Raw genomic sequence first — 22,285 nt, forward strand, 5'->3', positions numbered from 1 at the left:
CTTTCTAGTTCCATCCATTTGCCTGCAAATTCCATGCTATCAATTTTTTTCACTGCTGAGTAGTAATCCATTGTGTAAATGTACCACATTTTCTTCGGTTGTGGGGCATCTAGGTTGTTTCCAGGTTCTGGTTATTACGAATAATGCTGCTGTGAACATAGTTGAGCATGTTTGAGCATTCCTTCGGTATATGCCCAAGAGTGGTGTAGCTGGGTCTTGAGGAAGATTGATTCCCAATTTTTTGAGAAACCACCATAGTGATTTCCAAAGTGGCTGTACAAGCTTGCATTCACATCAACAGTGGAGGAGTGTTTCCCTTGGTCCACATCCTTTCCAACATAGGCTATCTTCAGTGTTTTTGATCTTAGCCATTCTGACAGGTGTTAAGATGGTATCTAAGAATCGTTTTGATTTGCATTTTCCTCATGGCTAAGGTAGTTAAGCAGTTCCTTAAATGTTTTTCAGCCATTTGAAATTCTTCTGTTGAAAATTCTCTGTTTAGCTCTATAGCTCATTTTTTAATTGGATTGCTTGTTATTTTGACGTCTAGGTTCTTGATCTTTATATATTTTGGAGATCAGTCCTCTGTCTAATGTGGGGCTAGTAAAGATCTTTTCCCATTCTGTAGGCTGTCGTTTTGTCTTATTGACCATGTCCTTTGCCTTACAGAAGCTTCTCAGTTTCAGGAGGTCCCATTTATTAATTCTTGCTCTCAGTGTCTGTGCTACTGGTGTTATATTTAGGAAGTGGTCTCCTGTGCCAATGCATTCAAGACTATTTGCTACTTTCTCTTCTGTCAGGTTAAGTGTAACTGGTTTTATATTGAGATCTTTGATACCCTTGGACTGTTTTGTGCATGGCGATAGATATGGATCTGTCTGCAGTCTTCTGCATGTTGACATCCAGTTATGCCAGCCATTTGTTGAAGATGCTTTTTTCTCCCCCATTGTAGTTTTGGCTTCTTTGTCAAAAATCAGGTGTTCATAAGTATGTGGGTTAATGTCAGGATCTTCATTTCGATTCCATTGGGCCACATGTCAGTTTTTATGCCAATACCAAGCTGTTTTTTTTAGTAAAGCTCTGTAGTAGAGCTTGACAAGGTCAGGGATGGTGATGCCTCTAGAGGTTGCTTTATTGTACAGGATTGTTTTAGCTGTCTTGGGGTTTTTGTTTTTCCATATGAAGTTGAGTATTGTTCTTTCCAGGTCTGTGAAGAATTGTGGGATTTTGTTGGGGATTGCATTGAATCTGTAGATTGCTTTTGGTAAGATTGCCATTTTTACTATGCTAATCCCATCTATCCATGAGCATGAGAGATCTTTCCATTTTCTGATATCTTCTTCAATTTCTTTCTTCAGAGACTTATAGTTCTTGTCATACAGGTCTTTCATTTGCTTAGTTAGAGTTACCCCCAAGGTATTTTATATTATTTGTGGCTATTGTAAAGGGTGATGTTTCTCTGATGTCTTTTCTCAGCCCATTTATCATTTATATATAGGAAGGCTACTGATTTTTTTGAGTTAATCTTGTGTCCTGCTACATTACTGAAGGTGTTTGTCAGGTGTGGGAGTTCCCTGTTAGAATTTTTGGGGTCACTTATGTATACTAACATATCATCTGCAGATAGTGAAGGTTTGACTTCTTTTCCAATTTGTATCCCTTTGATCTCCTTTTGTTGTCTTATTGCTCATTAGAATTTTGAGTACTATATATTGAATAGATATGGGGAGAGTAGACAGCCTTGTCTTGTTCCTGATTTTAGTTAGAATCGCTTTGAGTTTCTCTCCATTTATTTTGATGTTGGCTGTTGGCTTGCTGTCAGTTGTCTTTATTATGTTTAGGTATGTTCCTTGTATTCCTGATCTCTCTAAGACCTTTATCATGAAAGGGTGTTGGATTTTGTCAAAGGCTTTTTCAGCATCTAATGAGATGATCATGTGCTTTTTTTTTTCTTTCAGTTTCTTTATATGTTGTATTATATTGACAGACTTTTGTATGTTGAATCATCCTTTCATCTCTGTGATGAAGCATACTTGGTTATGATAGATAATTTTTTGATGTGTTTTTTGACTTGGTTTGCCAATATTTTATTGAGTATTTTTGCATCAATGTTCATGAGGGAGATTTGTCTGTAATTCTCTTTCTTTGTTGCATCTTTGTGTGGTTTGGGTATCAGAGTAACTGTAGCCTCATAAAAGAAGTTTGGTAATGTTCCTTCTGTTCCTATTTTGTGGGACAATTTGAAGAATATTGGTATTAGCTCTTTGAAAATCTGGTAGAATTCTGCACTGAAGTCATCGGGTCCTGGGCTTTTTTTGTTTGGGAGACTTATAATGACTGTTTCTATTTCCTTAGGGGTTATTGGTATATTTAAACTGTTTATCTGGTCTTGATTTAACTTCGGTATGTGGTACCTATCCAGAAAATTGTCCATTTCTTTTAGATTTTCCAATTTTCTTGAGTACAGGTTTTTGAAGTATGACCTGATGATTCTCTGGATTTTCTCATTGTCTGTTGTTATGTCTCCCCTTTCACTTCTGATTTTGTTAATGTGGATGCTATCTCTCTCTCCCTTTTGGTTATTTTGGATAAGGGTTTGTCTGTCTTGTTGATTTTCTCAAAGAACCAACTCTTTGTTTCATTAATTCTTTGTATTGTTCTCTTTATTTCTATTTTATTGATTTCAGCTCTCAATTTGATTATTTCCCAGTGTCTAGTCCTTCTGGGTGAGTTTGCTTCTTTTTTTTTTTTTTCTAGAGCTTTTAGGTGTGCTGTTAAGTCGGTAGTGTGAGATTTCTCCAACTTCTTATGTGGGCATCTAGTGCTGTGAATTTTCCTCTTTGTACTGCTTTCATAGTGTCTCATAAGTTTGGGTAAATAATACATTCATTTTCATTGAATTCTAGGAAGTATCAGGGACTATGGGCGGCCAGCCCCTCAATAGTCCCCTCCCAGGGTCTGGGAAGATTCTACAACCAGCCGATAATCTTTGAGGAAAAGAAATGAATCTATGTACACGAAACTCCTTAGTCCATATACTTTATTATTCTATGTCAGTTCTCTCTCTCTACACAGCTTCTATTCTGCTCTCATGTGTAGCTCTTCTCTTGCTTGATTTCTCCCTACATTAATCTGCTGTCCCCTCTAAGTTCTATCTTAATTCTCTCATCTTAATTCTGCCCCATCTAGTTCTTTCCCATCTTAGCTCCTCTGTCATCTCCTTTTTTCTATCTTGTTCCTCATCTTGTTCTTCCCCATCTCGTCTTCCTCATCTTCCATCTCATTCCTCTAGTACTCTCTTCTTGCTCTTCAATCTAGTTCTTCCCTGTCTCAGTTTGTTCCTCTCAAGTTTTTACCCATCTACTTCTTCCATTAGCCTTTTCTCTTCTCCGTCTCCTTATTCTCTCAGTTCTCTCTAAGTCTCTCTGGAATCCAGTTATAAACCCAAGCAATAGCAATCCTCTGGCCTAGCAAAGTCACCAGGCTTGAATTCTACGAGGTCATAAAGGTAGGTAAGAATTTTCCCAGATAGTGACTGTCAGGCCTTCTTTTATAACCCAACCCAAAAGGGGAGTGGTAAAAGAGGAGGTCCGCTAAGTGCTAATGACTGGTTAGTATATCAAAAGGGATCTGTGTGCTCAGTCTACATTCTTAGAAGTGGTTAGGTAAGAAGTTAGGGGTCTATTAGTAAGGTTGTATTAAGAAAGGAGGATTGAGCTGGGCGGTAGTGGCATACACCTTTAATCCCAGCATTCGGGAGGCAGAGCCAGGTGGATCTCTGTGAGTTCGAGGCCAGCCTGGACTACCAAGTGAGTTCCAGGAAAAGGCGCAAAGCTACACAGAGAAACCCTGTCTTGAAAAACCAAAAAGGAAAAAAAAAAAAAAAAAGGAGGGTCTCACCTTAAATTGCATAAGAAATAAAGCTATCTACCTGACCAAGGAGGCAAGTGTTTCATATTGCCTTGGATGCTTGATAGGCATTTTGGATAAATACACTGTTAGGAGTTCTTGGAAGCACGGGGAAAAAAAATCATTTTAGGAACCAGCTAATTTATATATATATATATAAAGTTCAAATAGCACCAAGACTTCTTAAGCCATGGCTTGACCTTTGGAAAAGTCCTTGACTTTTCCAAGTAGTAGCTTTTGTGATAGTAGTTGAACTCCATTATGTTTTCTTGTGGCTTGCAGCAAGTAAGTCTTTAATTTCTTTATGAACATTACTCAGTTTCCATGAGATTGTAGGCTTTCTGTAATTTTTTTTTTTTAAATCTAACTAAGCCGTGGTAGTCTGATAAAATACAGGAAGTTCTGTATCTGTTGAGATTTGCTTTGTGACTGAGTTTGTGGTTGATTTTAGAGACGGTTCCACGGGGTACTGAGTAGAAGGTATATTATTTTTTGTTAGGGTGGTATGTTCTGTAGATATCTATTAAGTCCATTTGAGTTATAATATCTTTTAGGTCCCTCATTTCTCTGTTAAGTTTCTGGCTGGAAGACCTGTCCATTGGTGAGAGTGGGGTAAAGGCTCCCACTATTAATGTGTGGGGTTCAATGCTTGATTTAAGCTTTAGTAATGTTTCTTTTACATATGTGGGTGCCCTTCTATTTGGGGCATAAATGTTCAGAATTGAGACTTCATCTTGGTGGATTTTTCCTCTGATGAATATGTAATATCCTCCCTGATCTCTTATGATTGATTTTAATTTGAAGTCTATTTTGTTAGATATTAGGATAGCTACACCAGCTTGCTTCTTAAGTTCCTTTGCTTGGAAAGTCTTTTTCCAGCCTGTTCCTCTGCGGTAGTGTCTCTCTTTGAAGTTAAGGTATGTTTCTTGTATGCAGCAGAAGGATGGATCCTAATTTCATATCCATTCTGATAGCCTGTGTTTTTTTAATAGGTGAATTGAGTCCATTGATATTAAGGGATATTAATGACCTAATGATTGTTAATTTTTGTTATCTTTTGTTGGTAGTATGTGTGTTTTGGGGTTTACTGCTGTGGTGTTATCTATTGCCTGTGTTTTTGTGGGTGCATCTGTCTTCCTTAGGTTGGAGTTTTCCTTCTAGTGCTTCCTATAGGGCTGGATTTGTGGATAGGTATTATTTAAATCTGGTTTTGTCTTAAATGTCTTTTTCACTCTGTCTATGATGATTGAAAGTTTTGCTGGGTATATTAGTCTAGGCTGGCATCAGTGGTCTCTTTGTGTCTTCATTACATCTGTCCAGGACCTTCTGGCTTTCAGAGTCTCCATTGAGAATTCGGGTGTTATTCTGATGGGTCTACCTTTATAATTCACTTGGCCTTTTTCCTTTGCTGCTTTTAATATTCTTTCTTTATTCTGTAAGTTTAGTTGTTTAATTATTATGTGGCGAGAGGACTTTTTTTGGGGGTCTAGTCTATTTGGTGTTGTTCTATAAGCTTCTTGTATCTTCATAGGTATTTCCTTCTTTAAGTGGGGAAATTTTTCTTCCATGATTTTGTTGAATATATTTTCTGTGCCTTTGAGTTGGTATTCTTTTCCTTCTTCTATCCCTATTATTTGTAGGTTTGACCTTTTCATGATGTCCCAGATTTCCTGCACATTTTGTGTTGTGACTTTTTTGGCTTTGGTGTTTTCTTTGACTGACAAATCTATTTCCTTTATTGTATCTTTTATGCCAGAGATTCTCTCTTCCATCTCTTGTATTCTGTTGGTTATGCATGCATCTGTAGTTCTTGTTCGTTTACTCAGATTTTCTGTTTCCAGCATTCCCTTGGTTTGTGTCTTCTTCATTGTTTCTATATCAATTTTCAGGTCTTCAACTGTTTGTTTCACATGTTTAATTGCTTTTTCATGAGTTTTTTTTTCTTTTTTTTTTTTTTTGGCTTTCTTTAAGGGATTTATTGATTTCTTCCAATTTTTTTGTTTGTCGTTTCCTCAATTTCTTTAAGGGAATTTTTCATTTCCTATTTAAAGGCCTCCATCATCTTCATAAAATTATTTTTAAGGTCACTTTCTTCTGCTTCTGTGTTGTGATGTTCAGGTCTTGCTGTTGTAGAACTGCTATGTTGTATTGATGCTATATTGCTCTTTATCCTGTTGTATGTATTTTTGCACTGGTGTCTTTCCATCTCTTCCTCCAATAGGTACAAGAGGTGCTTGTGTCTGAGCAAGCTGCTCTTGGTCCAATCCGTGCTTGCTGTGCCTGTGTCTCAGGGAGCCACTCTGGGTCCAATTTTAGCTCTTGGTCTAATTGAAGCTGGCAGTTTCTGTGTCTCAGGAAACCTCTCTTGGTCCAATCAGAGCTCTTGTTCCAGCGAGAGCTGGCAGTTTCCGTGTCTCAAGAAGCCATTGGGGTCACAGGGGAATGGTTATGTTTAGGGTGGGCGTGGTTCTTGTAGACTGCAAGGTCCAATGGGGGTTTTGTTGGGTGAGCCTGCCCGCAGGAGTCTTCCCTGCTGGCCGGCACCTGGGCAAAGATGAATGGGGTGTTAATTGTTTTCTATTAAATATTCTACTTTAAAAAATATTTATTCATTTTATTTGTATATTTGTGTGCCTGAGTGTATGCTTGTGTCACCCTGTGCATGTAAGGAACCTGTGGAGGTTAGGTGTCAGATCCCCTGAAACTAGAATTACAGACACTTGTGAGCCACTATGTGGGTGGTACTGGGAACCAAACCCCAGTCCTCTTCAACAGCAGTAAGTGCTCCTAACCACTAAGCCATCTTTTTTTTTTTAAGTTTTTATTTTGTTTTATTTTTTTAGATTATGATATAATTACATCCCTCTACTCCTCCGTCCAAATGCTCCTGTATGCTCCTCCCACTCTCCTTCAAATTCATGGCCTCTTTTTAAACTAATTGTTATGCGTGCATATAAGTATATAGATATATATTTGCTGTGGGATAATACTCCTTTACACTGTAAAAATTTGACACTTGAATTGATTTAATAAAATGCTGATTGGCCAGTAGCCAGGCAGGAAATATAGGCAAGGGGAGCAGATGAGAATTCTGGAATGAGGAAGGGTGTAGTCAGGAGTCACCAGCCAGACACAGAGCAAGAGGAGAATGCCACACTGAGAAAAGGTACCAAGCCATGTGGCTAAACATAGATAAGAATAATGGGTTAATTTAAGTGTAATAGCTAGTTAGTAATAAGCCTGGGTTACCGGCTGAGCATTTATAAGTAATATTTAAGCCTCTGAGTCAATTATTTGGGAAGTAGCTGCCAGGTTTTGGGAACTGGCGGGCAGGTTAAAAGTTTCTGCCTACATGTGATGCTCATACATTTGGCAAAAATTTCCACATAAAATCTGAGAAAGCTTAAAGGATTCTGAACACACAAAAATGGAGTCAAAAGCAGCTTCTTAGTAACTTGATTCTGTTTCTGGCAGCAAGCAGAGGTGCTGCTCTTTTAAGATATGGCTTCCTGCTGGGCAGTGGTGGCTCACGCCTTTAATTCCAGCACTCCGGAGGCAGAGGCAGGCAGATCTCTGTGAGTTCCAGGAAAGGTGCAAAGCTACACAGAGAAACCTTGTCTCGAAAAACCAAAAAAAAAAAAAAAAGAGTATGGCTTCCTGACCCAGCGTTAGCAGCAAAAATGTGGCTCTTTTAAGAGGCCCTGCTGTCAAACACTTCAAATGAGTTTATGAGCAGTGGGTGGAACACTACTCAGGGGCAGTGTGGACCAAAACCTTCTCAGAGTTGGAGTGGTAAACATGGCTCTCAGAGCTGCTGGTAAATATGCCTGTGCTATGAGACCAGCTTCTCAAGGAACGAAGGAAAGGCGGGGAGCTTTAGTCCTAGCCACACCTGCTTAGCAGTTTAAAAGCTCATGTGGCCAGAAAAAGAGATATAGGCAATAAAGAAAGATTCAGACAAAAGCAAAACCCTCTAAATGGTTTACAGTGTGTTTAAAAATATATATAGGCTTGGGAGAGTAAAGAGAAGGTATAGACAGTATATAAAAAAGAAATACATAGTTTTAAAATAATGAAGTCCTTAAAAAAGGAATAAGTAATTTTTAAAAAGCCACATAAAGATGGAAAATACACATTGAGTCTGGATACTTTATGTTATTGTGTTGTCTTTGAATTGTGTGACAGCTGAAGAAGGAGTAACTACAGCTAAGAAACATTTGTTTATAAATGTTGGTAGATTAATCCAACCTATATATTTTGAAAATGCTTTTGACTTCAAAATTTAAGTCAAAAGACATGTCAATTTGGAGAAGATGTTATGCTTTTATTTCCACGGGAAATGAGAGGCTGTGGATTCATTCTGTGTTAAGAAAAATCAGATTTGATAGAGGAAGGCCTCCTGCAAAATCTCTAATGGGAACAGATGACCCAGATGATCCAGTGTTTCAGAGAACCTCTGTTGCAGTTTCTCTTGAGTTCTGCATCCAGAAAGGCTTCAATGCTGTTGGCTGAGATGATCCAGCCTCATAGACTATTCTAATCAGGACTTGACCATAATCCTATGTTTGCTCAGGGTCCCTATAAGATTAATAGTACCCCCAATTAGCAGGAAGTAGCCTAGAAAACTACACCCACATTCCCCCCAAAAATGGTTTATGGATGTTTTTTGTTTAGGGGGTTTGGTTACAAACTGTTATTGGTCATAGTCTGTTATGGGTTGCTCTATCTAGACACCACTTGGGGGAGAGGGAGAGAAGGCTTGGAGTCAATGACACAGATACTGGGAGTCAGGTGAAAAGCAAGCAGCAAACTCGTTTATTGTGGATATGGGGTGAACCTATATACCCCCTCCCAATTTCCCATTGGCAACCAGAGACTCTGTTAGCTGTGATGTCTGTTTCTCATTGGCCCCTAGCATTCTGATTGTTGTGCATCCCCAATCACTAGGTGCAGTGGCAGACTCCAAATTAGCTCAGTGGGAAGTAGCTAGCATAGGTGTCTATGCATACTACCCAGAACAGGGCAGCTATGGTTTTATCTGTCTAGCTGGCTGTGTTCCTCTTATAATAGTCGATCTCTATCTAAAGAAAGGAGGATATGATATATGAAATGATGGGGAAAAAAAGGATCGATTATTAAATCTACTTTAATTCAAAAAACAACTGTTAATCTTACATATTTTTCATCAGTATGGATTTTAGTTTATTGATTCAAATATAAAGTTAATTTTGCTAGACCCTATGTATATTTCTACTCTTGTTTAGCATATTATGTTTATGCAGCTTATTTAAAAATTAATATATAATTAAGAAGTCCAGATTAATAGTCATCTATAATAGCAAACTTATAGTCATGTTAGGTATGTTTTCAAGGTCATACAGAGATATATTTCAGATAGATAGGCAAACTTCAAATACTTCAAAGACCTACAGAATATAGCATTTAAAATGTTTTAAGAAATTAGACTTTTCTAGACAGTGAGACACATCTGTTTCTGGCAGCATCAGTTACTTCAAAGAGGATGGGCATCAAAGAAGCTCTATATGGGTTTTTTTTCTTTTTTTTCTTTCTTCCTTTCTTTTTCTTTCCTTTCTTTCTCTCTCTTTTCTTTTCTTCTTTTCTTTTTTTTTTTTTTTGACACAGGATTTCTCTGTGTAGCTTTGGAGCCTGTCCTGGAACTCACTCTGTAGCCCAGGCTGGCCTTGAACTCATAGAGATCCTCCTGGCTCTGCCTCCCGAGTGCTGGAAAAGGCGCGCACCACCACTGCCCGGTGGGTTTTGTTTTCTTTATGGCAAAAGCTAGCTGTGTGAGCAAAGAAAGTGTTCTTGCCTTGACTGCTAAAAGCAGTCTGCTGAAAACTATAAATTGGACCAGCAGGACACAAAAGAAAGTGACTACAGAACTTTGCCAAGACAAGGTGGGACAGTCCTTCAAAAATCCTGCTTCACAAATAAGTCTGTCAGATATGCTAGACCTGCAAAGATGGAAGCCCCAACGTTGCAGAGGAACTTTGGGTGACTGTTCAGGAAGCCTCATGCTCCTGTCTTTAGGTAATATTATAACCTTCTGGAGTCTTTGATGGAGTTGAAGACTAGATAGTTATAGTTTTCTTTAGTTACAATAAAAGATAAATTTAGTTACAATAAAAGATAGAGCTTTAGACTCACCAAGATAAGATAGATAATTACTATTTTCTCTAATTTTGCCAAATGCAAATGGATTAGATAGTCTTACTGTAATTCTTTTTTTTTTTTTTTTTTTTTTCTTCGAGACAGGTTTTCTCTGTGTAGTTTTGATGCCTGTCCTGCATCTTGCTCTGTAGACCAGGCTGGCTTTGAACTCATAGAGATCCTCCTGGCTTTGCCTCCCAAGTGCTGGGATTAAAGGTGTGTGCCACCACCATCTGTCATTACTGTAATTCTTAATAACTTTTTGTTTTACTATATTAAGATTAAAAACTCTCCTTTTTAATTAGACAAAAAGGAGGAAATGCTGTGTGATAATGCTCTTGTGCACTGTAAAGTTTTATCATTCGAATTGGAATAAAATGCTGATTGGCCAGTAGCCAGCCAGGCAGGAAATACAGGCAGGGAGATCAGACTAGGAGAATTCTAGGACGAGGAAGGGCAGAATCAGGAGTCACCAGCTAGACGCAGAGGAAGCAAGATCAGAATGCTGCACTGAGAAAAGGTACCATGCCACGTGGCTAAGCATAGATAAGAATTACGGGTTAATTTAAGTGTAAGAGCTAGTTAGTAATAAGTCTGAGTTACTGGCTGAGCATTTATAAGTAATATTGAGCCTCTGAGTCAATTATTTAGGAAGTGGCTGCCAGGTATTTGGGAACTGGCAGGTGAGAGAGAAATTTCTATCTACATATATTCCTAAATATAACCTGCTCAGTCTTTAATAATGTTACTTGGATGTTGTTTTCAGGGCTGACTGTTTGGCATTGGACAACCATTTGGTTTGTTCTTCCCTGGGGAGGATTTTCTCTCCCATAGAGTCATCTCTTGAGCCCTCCATTAAATGATGATTTTTAGGGATAATAGTACTCGAGTAGCTTAAAGAAATTAGAAGACTTAAAAAGTGTATGTGTGTGTGTGTGTGTGTGTGTGTGTGTGTGTGTGTGTGTGTGTGTGTGTGTCTGTCTGTCTGTCTGTCTTAGGTTCTTAGCTGTGATAAAGATCATGACCTAGAACATACTGGGGAGAAAACTGATTTTGTCCTTTGTTAGGAGGTAACAGATAGCTTTTTGGTTAGGGGTAGGACTCTTTGTCTACTCCACCTCTCATTGCTAGTTCCCTATCTTGCTTGTACCTGTGCAGGTTTTAAGATGCTGCAGTCTCTGTAAGTTCATATGTACATCAGTCCTGCTATGTCTGGAAGACACCGTTTTCCTTGGCGTCACATCACCTCTGTTTCTTTCAGTATTTCTACCTCCTCTTCCTCATAGATTACTGAGCCTTGAGGAGGGGGGTTTGATGAAGACATCACTTAGGGCTGAGTGTTCCAAAGTCTCTCAGTTTCTGTACATTGTCCAGTTATGGGTCTCTATTAATTTCCAACTACTGCTGAAAGAAGCTTCTCTTATGTGGGTTGAGCAAGGCACTGATTTATGAGTATAGCAGTATGATATTAGTGATTTTGCCATGTTCCCTTAGTAGAGTAATAGTAGTAGGTTTTCCCCTAGGCCTATGACCTATCTAGTCTCAGGTTATGTTTGGGGACTTGTATGTAATTGATATTGCTTATAGAACTGTGGGTAACCTATATATATGTACAGAGGTCTGAAAAGCACTAATGTAGACATAATGGTGAAATCTCTAGAATCTACTTTGAGTGAGATATCTTTATTATACCTGTGTTATTTGTACTCCATAGAAAAATACAAAGCCTGATATTTCTGGATTAAATTTATTTCAGAATCTTGACGAAACTTCTGGAGGTATCAGATGATCCACAAGTCTTAGCTGTTGCTGCTCATGATGTTGGAGAATATGTTCGGCATTATCCTCGGGGCAAACGGTAAAAGAAAAGGACAAACCTATGTTTCATTTTGTTTTCTTGAAACAATCCAAAGTTGTTTTCCAAATGAGTAGTTTGGTAGAGAAACTAATGAAGTAAATGAACTCAAAAATGAGTACTTACAAAAAATATAAATATATTTGCATTTATACTTTTGTGTAATTGTCACTAGAGAGTATTAGAAATTTCTCATTAAAAGTTTTCTTTGTTTGCAAACTTTAATTCTATAGCCATTTTGTGAACATTGTTTTTCCCTACTACTCATAATTATGGAAATGAATTAGAGGTTGTTACTGACTAGTTATAAAGCATAGAAGTAAATACAGTCTGTAAGGAAAAGTTATAGTAGATATATTATAATATAATTTGCATTTCAAAATATTGAGGTGTGGTTATACAATTGAATGTACTTAGATACATTGACAACAAAACAATGGATATGTTTATTTGTCAAAGTAGAGTCTAAAGGCCTTCAGTATCTAGCATGTTCCCTGAACAAAAGCAAAAACATGTGATGTCCCCTGGTGTAGAACATCAGCAGAAAGTTCTCTAGCTTTCTATTTGCATTCAGCAACTCAGAGCACTTCCTTATGTTAGATGCAGCTTCTGTATCTTTTTTCTCTTGTCCTCATTCTTTTCCTCACAAATAATGTTTTAAGATGTTGAGTAATCTTTCATATTATATCCATTTCACTGCAATCTTAGAAAATTGCTTTGGTATCTCACATGTGATGATGGTCTTTGGATGGTAGGCTTAACTTATTAAGGTAATCACAACTGCTAAGATATGTCATCATAAAATGATAGGAGTCATTACCAAAAATAATACTGTCTTATGTATTAGATACCCATAAAAAACAAGCAGTAGACATTTTCTGTTGGTTCAGTGAAAAGAGTCCCAGAAAAGACCTTGAAATTTTGAGAGTCCCAATTCAGGAAAAACAAAAAGGAGAGAGGGAATCAGTCATATGTCTGATTGGAAAGGTCCGGTTTCATACTTCCCAATCCTTCAGTCTAACAGGTACCAAAATGGAGTGCTGTTTACTCCTGTTTTATATATTTGAGATTTTCTTAAAGAATTTTTCCCTTTTATTGAAAAAAAAAAAAATCCTGATGACAGTTTCCTGTCCCTCTATTCCTACCAGTTCTTCCTCACTTTTCCTCCCATCTGGATCCACCCCTTTTCTCTCATTAGAAAGCTGACAGGCTTCTAAAGGATAATAATAAAACATAATATGGTAAAATAGAAACTAACTTATTAGAGTTGGACAGCACAGGCAAACAGAAGGAAGGGAGCCCAAGAGAAGGCACAGAAACAAAGACTCACTTGTTGACACACTCAGGAATCCCATAAAAACACTAAACTGGAAGCCATCATAGATACACAAAGGACCTGGTGCAGACCCATGCAGGCCTTGGGCATGCTGCCTTGGTCTCTGAGTTCATTGGAGCTTTGATCATGTTGATTTAGAGGGCCTTGTTTTCTTAGTGTCCTCGGTATATTAGATTTTTCTTATTTTCATACTGCTTTTGTGGTTAGAGGGTACACTTTTAAATCTGTAGCCTGTTTTTTGGATTTACATAGAAAGCATAGCAGGCAGTTATTGCTTCCAAATTATAAATTTAATAATTGTCATTGGCTGTGGGGTTAAGTGACAGGGCATGTGCCTAGCAGAGCCCTCTGGTTTCCATCTCTAGCTCCCATCCCCTACAAAATGTCCTCAAGAAATTCAAATAGTAGATTGGTCATATTTACAGTTGTAACAGTTTCAATGCCAGGAACCCCTTCATCCACACAGCAATCACTGCTGCACATAACTAGTCCTTCACTCATAGTGGCATAATGAGTATTGTTCATTCCCTAGAACAGTGTGCCAGTAATTTGAGCTCCCTTTCATGCTCTTTACAAGGGGTTAGTGTAAGCTGGGCAGTGGTGGCACATACCTTTAAACTTAGCACTTGGGAGGCAGAGGTAGGTGGATCTCAGTGAGTTCAAGGCCAGCCTGGTCTACAAAGCAAGTTCCAAGACAACCAGGACTGTTGCACAGAGAAACTCTGTCTTGAAACACCCTGCCCCCCCTAAAAAAAACAAAAACAAAAACAAAACAAAGCAAAAACCAAAAAAAAAAAAAAAATGGGTTAGTATAGCTTCAAAACCTGGAATGCTGACAAGCGTCTTTTAATTTTATTTTTCTTAAAACAACTCAGTATCAAAAATCACCTTCTTCAAGGTGAAGAAATCACTTAAGAAAGCATAATGTTCTGTCCCCACACTGGAGTTGGTCAAAATGGCAGCAACTCCCTTTCCAGAATTCTTTTTTTTCCAACATAACATTTTTTATTGATTATTTGAGAATTTCAAACACAATGCACCACAGTCATAATGGCTTCCTGTTCCTCCCAGGTAGCCCTTCTATCCCCCTTCCCCCCAAAAAAGAAAATTAAGCAAAAAATACCAAGTACAATTTGTGTTGCCCATATACTCATTGGAGCATGGTCAAACTCCCAGTGACCAGCCCCTTATAGATAGCTCAGTCTTTTCCCATTCCCCTACCAGAAGACATCAACTGTGAAGAGCTACACTTCAGCCTTTTGTCACAAATTTTAAGGACTTTCTTCAATGGCTTCTGGTCTGGACTGGCTTGGGGGTGGAGGGAGATGATGTTGCAGAAGCCTTCAGTACCACTGCAGTAGAAGCTTCCTTGCCCATAATAGTAAGTTGGCAGCATGGACCACAGACCTTATCATGGCCTCCAGCGGCACCATGCACAACGGACATCCCCATGGCCTCTGGCTCTACTTTGGAAGATGAATCTTAGCATGGTTCTTGGTGGCATCATAGACCACAGACCTCATCAAGGCCTCTAGTGGCAGCACAGACCTCAGCCATTACCATGGCCCCCTGGCCTCAGCATAGACCATAGACAACAACATGGCCTCTGGTGGCAGCAGCGACCTCAAACACAGACATCAACATGGTCCCCTGTGGCAGCCCTGATCTTGGACATTAACACGGCCTCTGGCTCCCTCACAGGTGCACAGGTATCGATGTGGCCTCAGGTGGCAGCACAGACCATGGATATCCACATGGACTCCAGCAACAAGAACCATAGACATTCGCATGGCCCCCAGACCAGGGACACCAATATGGCCTCAGACATTAACATGGCCTCCGGCAGAAACACAAACCACGGACATCAGCCTGGCCCCTGGTGGCAGCACAGTCCACAGACATCAACATGGCCTCTGGTGGGAACATGAACCATGAATATTAACATGGTCCCTGGTGGTAAAATGGAGACCATGGACATGGACATGGCCTCTGTTGGCAGCATGGATCATAGACTCCCACATTGCCTCCATCATGCAGCACCAACCATGGGCCTCTGGTAGCAACATGGTCCATGGGCATCAATACAGCCTGCAGCGGACCATGGACACTAGCATGACCCTGGTTGTAGCATGGACCATGTACAGTGACCATGGGGGAGGGGCATCCCACTCCCACTTTTCCCCAGGGTACTCTTGAGCAGGAGCAGCAGGAAACTAAAGAGGGGAGAGAAACAGAAAATACAGGATAGCCTTGAGAGTGCCTGGATCCTAATCCCTTGGGCCCCCGGCTGTTTCTGCCCTAGGGTTTTTAAAGGAATGCTAACAGGTGGAACAAAAGACCTCCCCCCAGCACAGCCAGTGCAGACCGTCTCAGACACCTGGTACTCAGGCCTGAGGTCCAATCATCCTCTCCATGCAGACCTGCTGGGTAAAGCCACGAGGAAACCTAAATGGGCCCCAACAGTGACATGGCCTCTGGTGGCAGCAGGGACCATGAACATTTTTGAGGAGGCCCAATCCAGAAAATGAACCATTTTCCATCTCAGACATCCTACCATTGCTCAGAGCCAGAGCAACTAGAAATACTTGTGGATATATGAGATTATTTTAAAAAATTTGATAAATCACTATACACTGCCTGGAAACTGAAACACTGATGTCCAAGTCTTTGGTATATAATCTTCATTATATAACAGTGATTACCTGGTTCTATTCCTTATTGAAGTTAGACTGTAAACTTCTAAAAATGAGTATCTGATGAGGAAGAATGTTCACTAGTCAGCAGGGCATAATCAACCTGAGAGTGTTATCCATTGAACTCATGTTTGCTTTCTTAAGATACAGATTTTTTACATCAGGTAAATGGCTCTTTGCACAAAGCTTAGCATAGCACATGCAAATAAATTATGCTTATAATGGTACAATTTTTATACAGCAAATCTAATTAATTTATCTCATAAATTATAGTTATGGCCATTATAGATGCTCATTGTAGAAAACATGAAAACTGCAGAGTTGAGAAGCAACAGCACCTTTAACACCTTAGACACAGACAGCTACTTCCTCATATCTCCACGTCCTTTGGAAACTGGGCATGTCATAGCTCATGCTATAGCACTTTCTTTTACTTTTTTTTTTTTTTCTAACTAACTTGTGTTTGGGTTGTGAAAACAGAATTGTTGTGAAAACAGAATGAACCACTATGCATTTTGATTACTTTCTGCCATCCCCTGAAATAGACACAAGGAGATAAAATGTAAGAGTATTTATGAGGTTTTAAAAACATTATTACATTACAGACTAATTCAGACTCCCAACCAGTAGTATGTGAGAATATAATTATCATGACCCCCTTCCTTCAGTAGCAGCAAGTGTCACTGTTTCTTTTTAATCCATGTAGGAAGGCAAACATAGCATCTGTTGACTTGAACTTATATTTTAGTTATTTAACATAATTAGGAATGTCTGCTGTTGCATTGAAAATAAACATCATTAAAGCTTGCTATTTACATTATGTCAAACATTACAATTATATTAAAATATACTTATGTTAAATTACTCTATACTTTTTATCGTCCATTAGTCAGTAATAGTGAAAGCTGTTAAGTCATGGGTATTCTCTTGAGTGTTGGCTTTGTCCTGGGCAGCGCTCTGAGCATTGTTCCATGGAGGCCTTTCCTGAAACCTACACAAGGTGCTTTCTTCTACTGCTTTTGTTCTCAGAAAAAAGCTTTTTGGTTAGAAACTTGTTAAAATCTTTAAATTACTTTTTTAAATGTAATGATGCTTTTCCTAATTATAAGTGAAACAGATTAATCCTCAAAAGTGTTTTTGTGAGGAATACAGGAGATAAAATCGGCAATTAGTGCAGTGGCCTATATAAAAGAAGTTCTTGTGTTAGGATTATGCTTGTCAGTTATATTCTACATGTAATATGGCAGCTTTCTGAAGTATATGCTGATTTTCATTGTTCATGGATTTCAAAATAGTGAATTTGCTTACTTGCTAAAATTGCATCATTTAGAGCTCATATAAATAATTGTGGTACTGCTTCAGTCATTCATGAACATGTATAGAGTCAAGGAAAACATTGAATTCTTGATAGATACATTCAAAGCTGAAGTAGAATGTGGCTGAGTTCTGCCTTCCTGTGCTCACTCTTCTACTACAAAGAAGTGTTTACATGGTCTGTTTGGTGCCATCCTTGCATCTTGTGTCTCCTTTTTTGTTTTTGAATTTTGCTGTTTAAGATAGCTCACCAGTATGGTGCTGAAGTGCTGTGTAGGGTTCCAAGTTTAAGGGACTGTGACACTTGAAGAAAATGCATGTGTCAGGTAAGCTGCTTTCAGGCTAGACTAATTATACTTACTGTTAATCATGAGCTCAGAGCCCAGAGTACCTTTCTTAAAGAGTGGAGTCACTGAACTTGTCTAAGTGGGGACAACAATATTCAGGGTTTTGCAAAGATTGCTTTGATGACAGAGAGAGTGTGGATTGAGCAGGAACAGCTCTTACTATTATTGGCCAAGCAGCAGGGCTTACTGCACTTAAAGGACATGGACTTTGTCACACTTTGGATCATCACAGTGACTCTGTAATGGATTATGCTTGTTTTCCATATTTGGCAATTACTATAAATGACGAGCTGAATGTGGTATGTCTGGCTAATAGTGGAGCTGAGGTGACATAACAGATTACATTTTAGAGTACCATGCCTGCATTCTATAGGCACTTGATGTTTAATGTTTTGTTGTACTTCCACCCTTCCATTCCTGACTGGTCCAAGAAGCTTGTGAGGTTGTCTTAGAGCATCAAATGTCCTATGGCATTAGGATGCCATATGACATAGATAAATAGCAAACATAACCCACTGAACATCACTGGTAGATAAAGAATGGCCAGGCAAATCCATACTCCTGGGCTGTAGTTAAGAGACTGCAAAGCTCTATTTGTAATGATATTGTAGAGAGCAGATTCCTGATGTAAATGGCCATTTTAATGTACTGTTTGTGTCTGTACTAAGTGGACTGTAGGTTGTTGGGGATATGGTGTTGGAAGAGAAAGCAGTGTGATTGTCAGCTGTCTTTATGCTCTTCAAGTTTGACTTTCTCTTTTCCTGTTATAGCATGTGACATATTCTGTCATTATGAGACAAAGAACAGCTTTCTTAAAATTAGGTCTTCCAGGAAATTAACATGAGTGCTCTTTATCCTCTGTCCTTTGCTATCTGAATCTAAACCCATGTCTATGAGATAATGTAATCACTAGTGGACTTGATATTGATCTTGTGAAAATTAATTGGAATTCAGTACTGATTGCATGCCAGAAGTACTGGTTGTAAGTTAATACTCAGCTACCTAGAATTGAGTGATGTACCAAGGTAGATGATAGATTCAGAAATGAGTTATCATTCAGATTGAACACTAGGAATTGAAAGAAAACATATTCAACTCTTTTAGATTGTGTATGTGTATTTGTCTATTGTTGTGATAAAACACCATGACCTTATAAAAGAAAGCATTTAATTGAGCTCACTGTTTCAGAGGATTAGAGTCCATGATCGTGTAGTGAAGGCATGACAGCAGGAACAGGTGAGACCTCATATCCCCAAACCACAAGCTGGAGGCAGAGAGACAGTATATTGGGAATGGCACAAGTCTTTTGAAACCTCAATCCTGCCCCAGTGACACACTTCTTAATCTTTCCCAAATAGTTTCATCAGCTGCAAATTTATGAACCTGTATAGACTGTTCTCATTCAACCACCACAGTCTGTAATTCATTGAGAGGGATGTGAGATGTAATGCTATCTTACTTCAGTTAGTTGTAACTTTGGTTTTAGAAATCCTTTGAGCTTTTGGTATTTGGACTTTTCACTTGTGACCTGCATCAATTTGAAAGAAATGACATCTTCACAAAGTCTTTTCTGTTCTGCAGGGTTATTGAGCAGCTCGGTGGAAAGCAGCTTGTGATGAACCACATGCACCATGAAGACCAGCAGGTCCGCTACAATGCTCTGCTGGCTGTGCAGAAGCTCATGGTGCACAACTGGTAAGTGTGTCTTGACATCTGTCTCACCTGGGCACTGCTCTGCTAGCTCTCTCCTGTTTATCCTAAGAGCTTTTGTGCAAATACTCCAGTCAATTATTGGTGATTTTAGATAAAAGTTTGTGCACATATTGCTAATACAGAGCAAAGACTCAGTAATTTTAAAGAGATTGAGCTGTGTTTGTGGTCTTAAGAAGGGATGAAACTACTGATAGCAAAAATTGCTTCAGCTGTAACTGAAAGGCTCTTGTGACTAAAACAAATGTAGGTGCCTTAGAGTTGAGTGGACACAACTGTACTGCAGATTCCTCTCCAGTGCTGCAAGGTGTCTGAACTGTAAGGTTAGCCAGATTTCATTGTACCAGTTCACAGGAAGACACTGGAAGCTTATTGATTGACTCAGATTCAATGGTCATAGTTTGTTCATTACAGCGTTTTGCTTTTGAAGTAGCCAGACTTATATTTTTTTCTTGTCCTTTTATTTTTAAAACAGATTATTGACCTTTTTGTATTCTCTCTAAAGACTGAACATGATGGTGAGCCCTTGGTGTACTAGGTAGAGCAAGTGATGAATCCCTTTTGGAATAGCTAGTTTTAGCTGTTTGTTGCCTGTTCAATACTTGGAATAGATCAGGTGGTTGAATCATACTGAAGAGTATATTCTAGATTGAGATTATTTTTGTTAAAAGTACAGATTATAAATATAAATCTCCTATAACTGATAGAAATGTGATCAGTATTTCCAAAGGAAAGAATTAATGGTACATTAGAACAGGTCAGTCACATAGAGTACAGAATATCTAGTTGTGCTGCTGCGGCCTTGTGTATTAAATTTGACAGTCCTGCCATTAGGCATCTTTTCCATAAACACTGGCATCTGTACACACTTACAACAGTGTCTTTTTGAGTGTTTGCATTGTCCCTGCAAGTGCTGGGTTGAAGAGACTAGAAGTGGGTGCAACTTTACATAGGGCAGTTAGATAAGCTTCTCTGGATAGGCCAAGGTAAGCTGAGGTGACAGTGGTAAGGAGCCAGTTGTGCAGCCTGATTATTGGGGTTAATTAGCATTTCAGGTGTAAGGATTGAGACAGGAGATGCAGGAAGCAACACCGAGCATGGCTTTTTTAAAGCAACGCAGGGAGAAAGGTTTCAGTACCTGGGTAGTACTGAGGTATTGCAGGGAGAGACTGGGTGCTGGAAATTCTCTTCAGGGCACAGGCACCCCCCCCCCCCAGTAGAAAACTGTGGTGCTTTTTGTTTTTTCTAAGACTAAGGACATAACCTGAAGGTACAGAGTAAGCACCAGTGAGAAGATCTATTTAGGGTACAGTTGCAGGGTGTCTTGTATTGTATGCTGATGTTTCAGGCTTAGAAGAATTGAAAAGTTTTCTTTTCTTTAAAGATTTATTCGTTTTTTTATGTATATGAGTTTTACCTGCTTGTATGTGCATGCAGTGCCCACAGAGGCCAGAAGAGGGTGTCAGATCCTACAAACTGGAGTGACCATGGGTTGTGAGCTACTATGTGGGTCCTGGGAATCCAGCCTGGGTCCTCTGAAAGAGGAGCCAGTGCTCCTCCACTGGGGAGCCATCTCTTCAGCCTATTTGTGTTTTTGAGATAGGTCTCATCAGGCTGGCCTGATACTCATTTTGTAAATCAGGCTGGCTTTGAATTTAGAGAGATCTACCTGTCTCTGCCTCACAAGTGCTGGGTTTGAAGGCATGTACTACCATACTTGATCTCATTGAAAGTTTTCTTGTTTTTGTTTTTAATTGGAGAATGACAAGATTGGGTTTATATTTCAAAAAAAAAAAATCTTATTGGCTCCTTTGTGGAGAATGGATCACTGGATTAAGTTTGAAAACGAGGCGATTGTTTGGGTTAGTTTCATTACTAGAGCTGGTGCTAGCAGTATAGGGTGGACTGAAGTGTTTCTACTTTTTCCTGCCTTTTGTGCAAGAAGTACATAGGCAAAGTAGGGGGCTCTCGAGAGTAGCTTTGGGTCAGCTCCATGGGTGGGTGAACGGTGAGTGTCACTAAAGCATGGCTGCGTTTCCCTGGGTTCCTCCTCTTGTGTCATTGATAGTGAGTTAGGTTTCAACGTAGACCAGTAGTTTGGGAATTTCATATTTTGTATCTGGTTTATGTCTTAAGGAATTAGTTTGACGAATGTTCACATTTAATACACTTGAAGGCTATTGTGACTATGAACTTACATTTATTTCCTAGATGTTTTTCTAAAGTTTCTGTTAAAATAAGTTTAATTTTACCCTTTAAAAATAAAAATAATAATAAAAAACTATAGATGCCATAGTGGAATTCTTGTTTTAGTAATTTAAAAAAATTTACTTTTAATTGTTCTCCTATTAAATGTCCTTAGGCATAGTGTTTTTCTTTTCTTGTTTTTCTTTGGGGGAAGGGTGCTGTTTTTCCAAATGTTCATTTCTGGCATGAAAAAAAAGTATATGCAACAAAATGCTGACTTTATGCTTTGCCAATAGAAAAAATTTTTGGTTGAGGATTTTTGTTAAGTGAAGAAATTGAAGATTTTTTCCCCCTTGTGTATGGTATGTTGTTCATACCTGATTTATGTTTGTGACTCTACAGATAGACACTGGTTTGTGTCTCATCGACTAGCTGATGAGAATATCCCTTTTTTCTCCTTCCCCAGCCTGTGACAGTCTGTTTTTACTCTGGTGACTTGGAGCTTAGTGTTAATATTTTCTGTACTTTCTTTATAAAAAGATTTTTATAGGAAGATCAGAATTCAGTTGGGACCTTAACATTTTTATGCAGCTTTTACTTTTTTTTTTTTTTTTTTTTTTTTTTTTTTTTTTTGAGACAGGGATTTTCTTTGTAACTATCCTAGCTGTCCTGAAACTCACTATGTAGACCAGGCTGTCCTTGAAGTCAAAGAGATCCACTTGCCTCTGCCTCTCCAAGTGTTGGGATCAAAGGCAAGCGCCAC

General features: G+C 38.8%; 1 protein-coding gene across 9 annotated transcripts in view; it reads left to right on the plus strand.

Moving 5' to 3' along the window:
- The window catches only part of Atp6v1h (ATPase H+ transporting V1 subunit H), a 111,289-nt gene that overhangs the window by 64,768 nt on the left and 24,236 nt on the right, over positions 1–22,285 (plus strand). For all 9 annotated transcript variants that reach the window (XR_013049014.1, XR_013049017.1, XR_013049016.1 and 6 more), the window contains 2 exons: positions 11,837–11,938; positions 19,207–19,320. Coding sequence is in view for 5 of the 9 variants with exons in the window: in XM_076563985.1 (XP_076420100.1) it covers positions 11,837–11,938; positions 19,207–19,320 (216 nt within the window). In the remaining 4 variants the exon portion in view is untranslated. The remainder of the gene's footprint in view (positions 1–11,836; positions 11,939–19,206; positions 19,321–22,285) is intronic.

Source organism: Peromyscus maniculatus, chromosome 2, assembly GCF_049852395.1.
Source record: "Peromyscus maniculatus bairdii isolate BWxNUB_F1_BW_parent chromosome 2, HU_Pman_BW_mat_3.1, whole genome shotgun sequence".
Taxonomy (NCBI): Eukaryota; Metazoa; Chordata; class Mammalia; order Rodentia; family Cricetidae; genus Peromyscus; species Peromyscus maniculatus.